General features: G+C 35.9%; 1 protein-coding gene across 5 annotated transcripts in view; it reads left to right on the top strand.

Moving 5' to 3' along the window:
- The window catches only part of garnl3 (GTPase activating Rap/RanGAP domain like 3), a 144182-nt gene that overhangs the window by 113842 nt on the left and 16783 nt on the right, over nucleotides 1-13557 (top strand). For all 5 annotated transcript variants that reach the window (XM_061733780.1, XM_061733777.1, XM_061733779.1 and 2 more), the window contains exons 17-25: nucleotides 1618-1692; nucleotides 2572-2686; nucleotides 2860-2886; nucleotides 2973-3077; nucleotides 3696-3809; nucleotides 9212-9369; nucleotides 10259-10417; nucleotides 11880-11946; nucleotides 12292-12399. In XM_061733780.1, the coding sequence (XP_061589764.1) occupies nucleotides 1618-1692; nucleotides 2572-2686; nucleotides 2860-2886; nucleotides 2973-3077; nucleotides 3696-3809; nucleotides 9212-9369; nucleotides 10259-10417; nucleotides 11880-11946; nucleotides 12292-12399 (928 nt within the window). The remainder of the gene's footprint in view (nucleotides 1-1617; nucleotides 1693-2571; nucleotides 2687-2859; nucleotides 2887-2972; nucleotides 3078-3695; nucleotides 3810-9211; nucleotides 9370-10258; nucleotides 10418-11879; nucleotides 11947-12291; nucleotides 12400-13557) is intronic.

Here is a 13557-nt window from a genome sequence, read left to right as displayed (position 1 = left end):
ACTTTTTTCCATTTTTAACCAGAATAACCTTTGATAAACTTTCAAATAAACTGAAAAGCCAGTCTAGGTGAGCTCGGCGTAGGATGTAGGGATAGTTCTTGTTGCTTCATTAGCTGCACAGGTGGAGGTGTGGATAAAACCTGCCTGGCTTGAAACCACTCTCGCTTCGGTTTGTCATGCGGTTCTTAATACTGGCTTTGTAAGACTCTTATTGTTAGTTTTTATTCCTTCTGTTTTTCATTTTTATTTTGTCAACCAGAAATCCAGAAATACATGTTTTTCTATAAAACAAAACAACCATAAAAGTCTTTACTGTTCCAAGTTTTTCAGGCTTAGAGTTATAATTGGAGAGTGTGGGATTATTCCAACAAAGGTACCACAGCAAAATGAAACAAACCTTTTTAAAAAAAAAAAAAGGTGGGGGTTCTTCTGTCTTCTTTGAGCAAAGTAGTCTCTCAAAAGCTGTAACATTTGACAGATTAGCTGAGTAAAGTCAAGACCTGCATGCGGGAGGATGTGGATGGAATAACAACTTGTGCTCTGACTGTGATGCTGAACTAAGACGACCCCTGGCATTTTGGAAATAATTAGTTTCAGGATGGCTCAGAGATTATGGGCAATTGCTGACTTGTTGCCGAACCCGATGCAAGCCGTCACCTAATGAGAGCATGATGTCGTTTCAGTTAAAATGAAAAAATAAATCCCAAATTACAATCAGAAACCTAAAAGAAAATATGATAATCTACCAACATCTGTGCAGATAAACCTTTGCAGTGATTCTGATCCCCGACCCGTTCGTGTTACCTGGTTTTCTAACCACTTCTGTTTGTCTTACTCTTCCACTTTGTTCCTTTCACTAGCAGCGCACAAAGCGCTGAGATATCGACAGGTCATGGTGTAAGCCTGGAAACAATAAAGGCAGACACGTCCAGTCATTGGCAATCCAATTTGTTCTCAACTGAACCAACTATCTGCACGTCCACTCGTTGTGACGCGCATAAAGCACAATGATTATATGTTCTTCTGCATGTCTGCAAATGTCTTTATGGGGGTTTTCTAAATGGTGGCACGCTGCTCTGCACTGCTAAGCCACTGTACAGTTGGTTGGCATTGATTATGATCCCCGGCTTGACTGTTTATGCAGATATGTAAATGGTAGCGGCTGACTGTGCAGCTCGAATTGGGGCAGTCAATATTTGGATCAGATGGCACTACTTGAAGATTTTTTTTTATTTTTTTTTACATTTAAATTTAGCTTTTAAATTTTTAAGTTTTAAGTTTTCTGTTGTTTGTCTGCTTTTCATCGGTTTAACACATTTCTTACCAACTGGATTAGTTCGGGAAAACCAGTGAACAGTTTCAGGTTAGTTAAATAGTTAGTTTTAAGGTACAAGATTAAAAGAAAAATATACAAATACATCCACAAAATAAATATCGTACCTTCAAATCAACCAAGGGAAGTGGATCACACATTATTGCATCAGTATGAATATAAATAATATTATATATGTCATTTAAGTTCCACTGTTTTGAAGAATTCATGCTTTGTCCAGTGTAAGTTAAATCATGTCAAACTCACCTTTTTGTGTGTTATATCTGATGCCATTTGCTCTTCAGGCCTTGAAGCTGAAGACCATCGTGAGAGGAGATGCACCAACAAGCCTCGTGACCACAGGCCTGTGCAGAAAAGAGGTGATGGCCCAAGCAAGACCTTCATGTGACCCCCTAAATAAATGTTCAGACAATAAAGTGTCCCTTTACTGATACTAGAATATTTAGCACACGATTTTTCATTGTTTGTAAATTTAAAAACAGGCTTTCCGCGGGGTTTTAAAAAGTATTAAAAAGTGATGAATGAAAATTGCCAAATTTAAGGCCATTAAAAGTGTTAAATTCACTGTCAAAGGTATTATTATTTTTTAAATTGGTATTATTTTATTGTCATTCACAAAGTGAAATAAATGTGAAACATCTGGTCAACATCAATGAGTCTATAAATCTGTTCTGTATAGTGTTCTATAGGTCAAAATCTGTATTAATGTTAAAAGGTCCGTGATTAACACTTAATGTTGTGACAGTTTTTTTTTTAAATCTGAAATTAGTGAAAAAGGTATTAAATTGGTATTAAATTTAACATAAGGATTGCTGTATAAACCCTGAAAAATCCACTAGCTATGTACCTTTTTAGAAATGAATTATAGGTATTATAAAAGAGGTTCATAATTGTTTCTTCAATGTTATCAAAGATTATTTATATATGTATATATATGTATATGTATATATATATATATATATATATATATATATATATATATATATATATATATATATATATATATATATATATATATATATATATATGAATATATATTGCCTCTTATAGTACACAAATACATCCAGAACAAGTTCAAAGTAGCTTAGATATTGCTGTTGTTAGTCAAGCTTTGTTTTAAATGGACCATCTGTTCACGCCATAACTTCTTTCCCCAAACTGCTGCTGGTCAGAAACACGGACGCTTGTTTCATGTAGACTAAACACATCTCTGAGTATATCTTGTGTGTCTGCTTCAGCCATGGGAGTCCCAGTCATTCTGCAGTACATTCCCCTATGAGATCGTATGTGCTGACTCTTGGGGCCAGTCTGTGCTGGTTGCCACGGACACAACAGGGGTCATGCTGTTGGATGGTAGGACCATCCTAATCACTACATATTTATTTTTATGAATTTCCTTTCTTTTATTCTTCTAATAATACATTTTGAGCTAAAAACTAAAACAAATTAATGTGATAATAAACATAAAATGAATAGCGCACATGATGATGATGATGATGATATTAATGATGTTGTCCATGTTTCAGGTCCTGATCCAGCACTCTCCGTCGGTGGTGAGTGAAACCAAGTTAATAATTATGCTACTTGCGCAGGAGATTCAGGTATTACTCCGCATTTTATGATGCGATTTGTTTTTCAGAGTCGCAGACTCTTCCTCCAGTGCAAGTGTTTGACAAAACAATGGCGGTGAAGCAAGTGCACATCCTTGAGCCTCAGGACTTGTTGATCGTCCGAGCTGATAAAGGTAGGCTTGGACCAAGAGGGAGACACCTGTTAAACTTCCCTCCCATCAGAGACTTTACCATCTTCTGCAACCCTCACCACTGAATCTGAACTTTATTTACAACACTTTATTATTCTCATTATCCTCTCTGTATTAATCTCTGTCACTGCATTGTGTTGTTAAATACACACGTGGTGCAATGAACGCATTGATCTCTTGCATTGATCTATGGAAACTGACCTGCAGCCCCAGTGTGGCTTGTATACGTCTGTCCGTGTCGCAGGACCACACGAGAGTGGAAAAAAATAAACACAAAATGTAGGATTTGCCTCATGTTTGTTTCAACTGCAAGAGCGTATAATTAATTACCCTGCAGATGATTAGCTATTCCTAATATTGACAAACAGGGCTGAATTGGGTTTGGCAGTGATTATGTTACGGAAGCGCAAACATTTGTCACGACTGTGTGTGGGCTTCAATTAAGCCTCTGAGAGAACACCAGCCCTAAAAAGGCTCCTAGTAATCCTCTCACAAAAAAAAAAACACCATTGTCTTGGTCGTAGGAGGATGCTTAAAACAGGACGGCAAATTAAGAGTAACCTTCATGCAAAACAGAAGCGGCTTTTGTTCGGTTTCCAGGGAAGGACGCTCGGCTCTACGTGTTCCGACTCAACGCGATCAAGAGAGGCCTGGAGGAAAGGCTTGTCAGAGGCAAATGTGACTGCCGGGAGAACAAACTGGAGAAAACTAAAGGTACGGCACAAGGCATGCAAGGATATGACATGTCCCTGCAACAAGCAAGAAAAATATCTGCAGGCCCTAAAATTATTCTCACAATCATCAGTTATAATCAGCCCACTCTTAAATTAATGAAATGTTTTTGATCAGCAACTGAAGGAGTTTATTCACCGTCAAACTTTCAAATTGTATTTTTTTCTTTTGAATACAAAGCTGTAAAAGACACGAAAGCCCGTCCTCTACCCCCAACCCATCATGCTCAGAAGTTAATGATCCTGAAATGTGCTTTTTATGATTAAATGCCAACATGGCTAATCGTTCTGTGGTGGCGGTTGGAATGAGATGGATTAGGCCACCAGCACAAGAAAGGAGGGAAATAAAGCTCAATTATTGTTTGGAAAACTTGAAAGTGTAAGCTCTAAGGTCCACTTAATTATTATTTCAGTGTGGTATCCTTGAGATGTTTGGCTTTAGTTTCTGAAATCAATGAATGTTTCACATCCTCTCTGTGTTTATAGGTGAAAAACTAAACTCAGACTAAAATATTCGAAGTTAAGAAGAAATGATAGTCAGCTGTTGAAAAATTCTAAATAGTTTTAACCATTTTAATTTATTCACTTTTTTTCTGTGAGCAACACAGTTAAACAAGTTAGCAAACAGAGTAAAGCTATCTGATATCTAGCTCTCTGTTTACTCTCTTATTAGTTTTAGTTTAGTTTAGTTTATTTTGCACATAAAACATAACAGTAAAAATGAAGCATTGTGCAGGAGAGGTGGAAGCCAAAAAGGCTTATGAAAATGCCTCCCCTTTATAAAACAAACATAAAAAACAATAACAACAGCAAAAGCAAAAACACAATATAGAAATAGATAATATAAAACAGAAAAAGACAATTTAACATGAAAAAGAAAAACACTACTGAATTATTGAAAGATGGAGAAAAAAAATGAAGGAAATGTAGTATAATTGCATGAAAAAAAGTACAATTTAAAAACTCCAGATGTGTTTCTGATCTTAACTAAAAAATGATTTTTCGAGTGTTTTTTGAACAAAGCCAGTGAAGATATTGATTTTAGTGATGTAGGTAAATTGTTCCATAGCGATGGTCCTCTGTATTTTAAAGTGCGTTGATTGTGTGAAGTCCGGCATAAAGGAAGGTGAAAGTTCTTTGAGTGTCGTGTCTGATATGAATGGATGTCTGAGGAAAACTTAAAAAAATTCTGGAAGCTGAATGGCAGGTCATGAGATGAATATACAAACGTATACATAAACACACAGGTTTGATAAGTGTTCACATTGAAGACAGATAACAAATTACATTTTCTAAAAAGAAAAATGGAAGATTCTGTTTTTTTGGCAAAAGTAACCATTCTCAAAAATGTATTTTGGGCTAGCAGGATTATTAGTCTGAGACAACCGTTACCTCTGGATAGAGCTAGCGTCACTCTATCCACGAGTTAATCACAGACTGTATCATAGCTAGAAGATCTACAGTCGACATCCTGACAAAGGAAACCGAGTCACCAAAGTGATTATGGAGGTAAAACAAAAGTAATTCTCAGTGTTTTAAAATGACTTTAGGGGGAGCAAAAGTGTCTAGTTCGCAGTCAAAGGGGCGAAGTCACAGTCTCTGAACCAGGTGTGTCCAATTCTGGTCCTCGAGGGCCGCTGTCCTGCATGTCCACTTGATTTACACCTCAGTTATCATCAAGGTTGGCACTAGGACAGGGGTCGGCAACCCAAAATGTTGAAAGAGCCGTATTGGACCAAAAACACAAAAAACAAATATGTCTGGAGCCGCAAACAATGAAAAGTCTTGTACAGTATAAGCCTTAGAATGAAGGCAACACATGCTGCATGTTAGTTATATTAGTTATTATTGGGGGAAGAGTTTCTTTTTCATTATGCACTTCGAGAAAAAAGTCAAAATGTTGAGAAAAAAGTCGAAATGTCGAGGAAAAAGTTGAAATTTCAAGATTAATGTTGAAGTACAATCTTGAGAAAAAAGTCGAAATGTCGAGAAAAAGGTTGAAATGCCGAGGAAAAAGTTGATATTTCGAGAAAAAAGTCAAAATTTCAAGATTAATGTTGAAGTACAATCTTGAGAAAAAAGTCGAAATGTTGAGAAAAAAGTCCAAATGTCGAGAAAAAAGTCAAAATTTCGAGAAAAAAGTCGAAATGTCGAAATTAAAAAGGAAAGGAAAAAGGAAGAAAAACAGAGAAAAAAAGGAAAAAAGGAAAAGAAGAAAAAAGAAGAAAAAAAGAAATGAAAAGGGAAAAAAAAGACGAAAAAAGAAATAAAGAAGAAAAAAAGGAAAAAAAGAAGAAAAAAAGGAAAAAAAAGGTCAAACATTTTTGAAAAAGCTCCAGGGAGCCACCAGGACGGCGCTAAAGAGCCGCATGCGGCTCTGGAGCCGCGGGTTGCCGACCCCTGCACTAGGAGATACACCTGGCTACTAACTACCAGCCTCCAAGCATCTACGTTGCTTTTGCCGGAAGCACAGACCCCCAAATAGCTTCTTGAAGTAAGATGCCTCTCAAAGGCAGTTCTCCTCCACCAACTATGTTTGGGGGCCTGCAAAGCTGCCCCAAGACTTTGTCCATTTTTAACCAGAATAACCTTTGATAAACTTTCAAATAAACTGAAAAGCCAGTTTAGGTGAGCTCGGCGTAGGATGTAGGGATAGTTCTTGTTGCTTCATTAGCTGCACAGGTGGAGGTTTGGATAAAACATGACCACTCTCGCTTCGGTTTGTCATGCGGTTCTTAATTCTGGCTTTGTAAGACTCTTATTGTTAGTTTTTATTCTTTCTTTTTTTCATTTTGTCAACCGGAAATGCAGGAATACATGTTTTTCTATTTTAAAAAAACATAGTGCCGAAAAACAAAATTATTGTCCAGAGAGCCAGAAAGTATCGCATTTTGCATAAAATTATTGTACGCTACAACAACAGCAATTGAGAAAAATGTTCGCTGACGGAGTGGGGTTATGGGGGCGTGTCTGTGTGGGAGAGAAAGTGAGGATAAAATAAATAAAACGTGACAAAACACCAGATCAATTACAAACAAAAGAATCGGCTGAATAGTAAAAACATTTTCGAGAGGGATTGTGAAATTATTGTACACTTCTGACTATTGATCCTACTTTGTACAGAAGTCGAAATTGTCGCACAAATACAATGATTATCGTACATCTGGCAACACTGATCATAACCTGACAAGCCCCTGGTGACCCATAGGTTTTCCCTTGTACTGTGCAGCATCATTATGCATATACGGGTAATTAACGAGCTCGGGAGATGAATCGAAAATACACTGACTTTATGTCAAAGTTGGCCAAGGAAACTAAATATTCTGCTGCAACTCTTTAGCTTCTCTATTTTGGATCAGCTGAAGGAACTTCGAATACCCAGCAGCGAAATATTTAGTTTCAAAAGTCTACGATGATGATGATTGTTAGCCATTGGCTAACCCAGGACCCAATCAGAAGTCACCTATAATACATAAATGTATTCCTTTTAGATAAATTTACATGATGTCATTGGGATGCTGGGTAAAATTTATGGCCGGATTCACCAATATCTTCTTAAGAAAATCTTAAGAAATGTCTTAAGATCTAAAATTAAGAAGTTCGTAAGAAAGTTCAGTCTATTTAATTTAATTTTGTTTTATTTAGCTACATATGTTTGGGTTTTTATTTAGTGCACCTCTACGTACTTGGTATACAAAATGATATGTATTATTCATTTCATTATATTGTTATTATTATTATTATTTTTCTTAATTTCATTATATTTAGTCAATTCACCTGAAGCGAGACTTCACTACACCAATGCATCGCTCCACAATATTGCGGATCTTTGTTTGTGCATGTGCAAATGTGTTGATAAAGGTGATATTAGAGTCTTACCTTTTCAGAGACTAAATCTTAAGACAGGTCAAGGTTGTCTTAAAGTTAAGAAAAAAGTTAAGAACAAATTTGAGAACTTTTATTTCAAGAAAACCATTTCTTCTTAAGTTTTTTCTTAAGAAGAAACTTAAGAAGAAAGTTAAGAAAATACTTAAGAACTTTTTTGGAGAATACGACTTCTTCTCTTTTTTCTTCTTAAGACTGAACTTAAGAAAAAAATTACACTTAAGAAGATTTTTTTTCTTAAGAATGTTTTGTGAATACGGCCCTAACTGTTTTGCTATTGAACAGCTAGCTTCACTTTACAAAGACCAAGCAAAACAGAAAGCTAAGAGGGTGAAGCTGCTGTTTTCCTGCCACTGTTGTTGTTGTTTTTTTGTTCCTGTGCCCTTGTGTTTTAGTTCTGTCTTGACTCCCCTTGTTCCCATTTGCCCTAATTGTTCACACCTCTGTCTCGTCATGAGTATATCTTGTCATCTATTTCTCTTCCTCCCTGCTGCGGTTTTCTTCTGAACTGTTTGTTGCCACGGTTACGGTTTCGTTCATGTAATCCATCCTGGGCCTGTCTAGTTTCGGCTTTTTGTTTTTGCTTTAGCATCCTGCTCCGCACCGTTGTTAGTTAAATAAATCACATTGGTTTGGTATTCCTGTCTCCTCAGTCTCCTGCATCGGAGTCTTACACCTCCAAGTCGTGACATTGCCAATATTTTGTTAGCAGATGTTAATTTTAACTAAAATATCAAAGTCTAGCCAACTCTAGCTATATTAACATATAGTTGTCTGCATATACAGTTTATTAATTGTTAAAACCATATATGGCAAATATATACATTATATATATATAATGTATTTATATATTATATATTATATAATGTATTTGTATAATGTATTTATATATTATATATATATATTATATATTATATTATATCTATAATGTATTTATATATATATAAATATATATATATATATATATATAATGTATATATTTGCCATATTTGGTAATAACAATTAATAAACTGTATATGCAGACAACTATACTATATATATATATATATATATATATATATATATATATATATATATATATATATATATATATATATAAAGAGGGTCTTCTAAAAAGGAGCTTTAAAAAGTTTTGCTTAACATTTTTGTTTTTTTAGCAATATCACTAGCTTTATGTTGTTTACCAAAATAAGTTTTGGAACATCTCTCTTGTCATTTTTGGGAGACCGACTAATCAGAATCAGTTAAGAGCTTAACCTGTTATTGATGTTTAATCATTTGAAAGAACAAACAAAGCTCTGATCACTCTGAAGTGTGATGCAGTAAATGTCCTGGTTCCAGCTCCAGCACATCCATAGTTTGACAGACACCAGGGTTATCAGTCAGCTGTCTGATGTGGGTGCACTGATCCACTGGATGATACCAGGGAGCTGAATCTGCAGCACGGCACATCTAATGTACCTTACTTTCAATCTCCTCTCCTCCCCCTCTTGGGCCCAGGTTGTCATTTGTACTCTATCAACACCCACCACAGCTCCGAGCTGAGAATAGTTGCAGCCATCAGGACCAAACTCCTCCTCATTACCAGGAAACATCCGCGTTTCAGTGCCGTCGCCACAGGGGCAGACTCTCCGGTGGAGGAGTTTCAGTACATACGGGTACGACAGACAAGACATGAATAAGGAGAAGAGTGATTTTATTTTAAATTGAAAAATAAATGCTTGAATGAAGATGATGGCAAGTGAGCATTCTCATTCATCCGAAAGCTGGAGGTAAATAATGAGGTTCTGAAGCACCTCCGTTGCCCCAGATTGTGTCTGATCATTGTGTTCCTTGTACAAAAAAACACAGATCGTTTCAGATTCAGCGTGACTGACAATTTTGTGAAGACAAAAAAAAACAAAAATTGCATCATCAAAGCTTTACCGTTTAAGGTTTATTGTATATCGTATTTTCTGGATTATAAGCCGCACCTGTATATAAGCCGCACCCGCTGTATTTTTAAAAAAACAATAAAAAAAGATATACAAGCCGCACCTGTATATAAGCCGCACCCACTTTTATTTAAAAAAAAAAAGATATGCAAGCCGCAGATATTTATGTTAGATTAGATATTTACTACATGTACAGAAGGATTTTGAACTGTAAATGATGTACATGTTTGTACCTAAATAGATCCTTTCCTAACTGTGTCTTTTAACACGGCAGCAACTTTGCTGATTAAAACTGGACATAACCAATAGAAAATAACCGGTATTTATTTATCTATTTATCTGTTTGAAATCTGCTTCTACCTACTTCTATCTGCTAAAGAAGAAGTAGCGTATTTTTCTTTGCATTTATTTTGTCTTAGTTTTTATTCTAATTCCGGTTAGCACTCCCCCTAGCGGTGGAAGAAAAATCCACAGAATAGCTGCACCGTTGTATAAGCCGCACGGTTCAAAACCTATGAAAAAAGTAGCGGCTCATAGTCCAGAAAATACGGTAATTAATTTCAAAAGCAAGTATTAAGAGATGTAATATAAATGTGTATCATCTGCCCCTCAGGAAATCTGTCTGTGTGACCCGCCGGTGGTGATGGCACTGGTGGATGGTCCGACAGGGGAAAATGACAACATGATTTGTGTGGCCTACAAACATCAGTTTGACCTTATCAATGAGAGCACCGGGGATGCCTATCGGCTACATCATGTAGACGCCAACAGGGTGAGGCACACAAAACGCTCACTCAGGCACTCTTCTCATGACATCGTCATTAAATCCGGGTAATAATTGAGGCCTTGCAGCCGGACCGTCAGTCACTTTATTTAGCTGCTGATTATCCGGGTGCCCAGTTGAATCAAGACGTTGTCATTCGCTTAGGAGGAAGAGACGGGAGTAATAGAAGAGCAGACTGGAGCGGTATCATCTCTTCTGACTAACATTCACTCTGACCAAAATAAATTATGATTTATTTGCTTGGATTTGATATCTTTTATTTCGAACATGAGCACAAAAAATAAATAAATCAAACAGCAGAACAATAAATCAATAACATAAAAAAGAACAATAAAATCACTAAATAATAAATGCACTATCATGAACAAAGTAGAGGAGAATTAATAAATATACCGTAATAGCAAACATGTTATGCTAGAAAAAGGAGTAGGAAGAAGTAAAAAACTTATGAACTCCTACCCCTTGAATTCAATACTCTTTTTTTCAGTTGGACCCTCATTATTAAATATGAAAGAAAAGAAAAACTTGAAATAGTTAAAGGATGCACAAATTAATAGTAAGAATTTCATAAATATAAATTGTGGTATACCCGAGTCCCTGTATTCATCTATACGTAAAGACATTAATTATTTACAATGTGAATTTATATTCAGCTGTGTACAATCTTATTGACTTATTCTGTTCATATATCTATAGATACACGCGTTTCCACATACATATATACACCTACAACTAGGGCTGGGCGATATATCGAGATTTGTAATATATATTGATATATTTTCAAACGCGATATGGTTTGAGACAATATCATTTATATCGATTTAAAAAAAGAAAAATGTATTTATTTATTTTTATTTTTTTATGATTTTGATATAGCTTGTTTTGTGACAAATTGACTTGAATGTTTTATTTAAGATTTGCACAAATGTCAACCTCAGTGGAAAAGTCTGCCTGTTACTGTCTACATTGTATTAATTGCACATTGTATTTTAATTTAATTGTTATGCAGGAAAGGGATATTTGTTTTATTTTATTCAAGAAGCATTTTTATTCTATACATGCAGGCAGTTTATTTTTATTTCATTTGTTTTATACATTTTGATATTGTGCAGACCTCTGTTAATAAAGGTACCTGTGTGACATTTGGCACGAGGCTTTGTATTAAAACTGACTGTTTTTTTAAGGGTTTGCCTCAGAAAAAAATGAAGCTAACAGAGATGCTATGCTATAATGGTTTGGGGGAAACCCCAATTATGGCACAGAAAAAATATCGATATATATCGAGTATCGCCATTCAGCTAGAAAATATCGAGATATGACTTTTGGTCCATATCGCCCAGCCCTACCTACAACCATAAGAGTCCAGCCCCCCACCAATTTAAAAACTGTGCTCTTACTTTTTGCATCATGTTGAAGGGATTTCCTTAAAATGACTTTTCTTTGCCTGCAGGTAAACTTTGTAGCAGCCATTGATGTTTATGAAGACGGCGAGGCAGGTCTGCTCCTGTGTTACAACTGTGAGTGTCCCTTTGACTCTTAACATTTCAGATATTACTCAGCCCTCTGTCTCCAGTGTCAAAGCTTAGCCTTAATGTTTTTTCCTCAGCAGGTAGAGTAAGGGTCCCTGCACAGACCACATTAGGATGATAAAATTCAGAGATTTTTATTTATTCTTTTCAAAACTCAGCTTTCTATAACTCACTTTTTTTACGTCTAGATAAGAGGGAAAAAAATTGTGTTTTCTTCTCTTAGCTACAATAAAGATACTGCTCATATTCAGACAAAGACAATACACAACAGTTAACATGAATATGATGCTTTTTAACCTGTTTTTTTATTTTATTACAATTTATTTTTTCCAGATATTTGCTCGTATAAGAAAGTTTGTCCATTTAATGGCTCCACACCGATGATCCAGTCGAACACCTCTGATTTCCACTTCAGTTGGAACCAGATGCCCAATGCTATTGGTAGGTTACTATGGCAACAGTGCATGGGCCCCACCCTGCCCATGCTGCAGGCCTGGCCAGAGCTTGCTGTAGCCATGGAAACACCATGTGTGACCACAAGCTGGCCTGTGTGATTTACGTGTGTATTTTTGTGCATGTTTTTGACTGCGAGTGTTGTTGTTGTTGTTGTTGTTGTTGTTGTTGTTCATCCTGACCCAGTTGGAAACAAAATTCTACCCCTTTTTGTTAGGCATCTATCATGTTTCCCTTATTTCATGCACAGACACTTGTCACAAGAAAAGAAGCACATCAAAGTAATGAAACAGACGTCATGAAAAACACTGGTCACACAAAATAGTTGTTATTGAGACACCAGTTACAGCTGTCACGTGATTTGTAAAACCAAGTGAAAAACGAAAAAAAATGAAACATAAAATTTGTTGTTTTCATAATTAATGCACATTAAAAGTTCCAAATTGTACACTAAAAATAAACATGTCTAATGTAATAAAAAGTGAATGAGAATAGTGGAGAATCACTGGAAAATCCTTTTAGCAAGAGATTTTAAAATAAGTTATTTTCAATCATACCACTATTTGAAAAAGTCACTTGATTGATCATTTGATTGATGTACATCTCAACTGAATACGATTTATTGCACCACTCTGATCCTTGTGAAATCCTGTCTATTTAATGCAAAATTAAACCCATATACCAGGGATATTCAAATGGCGGCCCGCGGGCCACATGCGGCCCGCCAGGAGCTTTTATGTGGCCCCTGGTCATATTTCAAAAAGGGGTTGTTTGTTGAATTTTTTTTTTTTTTTTTTTTTTTTTTTTTTTTTTTAATAATAGTGATGCAGCGAAAGTTCGGCCAAAAATAGCAAAGAAACACTTTCGGTGTTCGGTGGAATAAGTGGGGAAAAAACCGAACAGTTAGATAAGGTAAATCTATTTTTATTTTATTTTTTTTTGTAAATGAGTGATGGACATTGGACAATATGGCACACATTAGTTTGCACTACTGTACTTCAGTTCCGAGCTCGAGCTGTTTTCTTTTTATTTAAATTGTTTTTGAGAGAGTGCCAACTGCGCTGCGTAATTTTGTTGGCCCACTGTACACCGCTGGCTGACGAGCAGCCTTGAGACACATGCAGACAGACAGAATTAATTTGAATA

Source organism: Cololabis saira, chromosome 11 (genome assembly GCF_033807715.1).
Source record: "Cololabis saira isolate AMF1-May2022 chromosome 11, fColSai1.1, whole genome shotgun sequence".
Lineage (NCBI taxonomy): Eukaryota > Metazoa > Chordata > Actinopteri > Beloniformes > Belonidae > Cololabis > Cololabis saira.
Note: the sequence above shows the minus strand (reverse complement) of the source record. Positions and strands in the feature narration are given on the sequence as shown.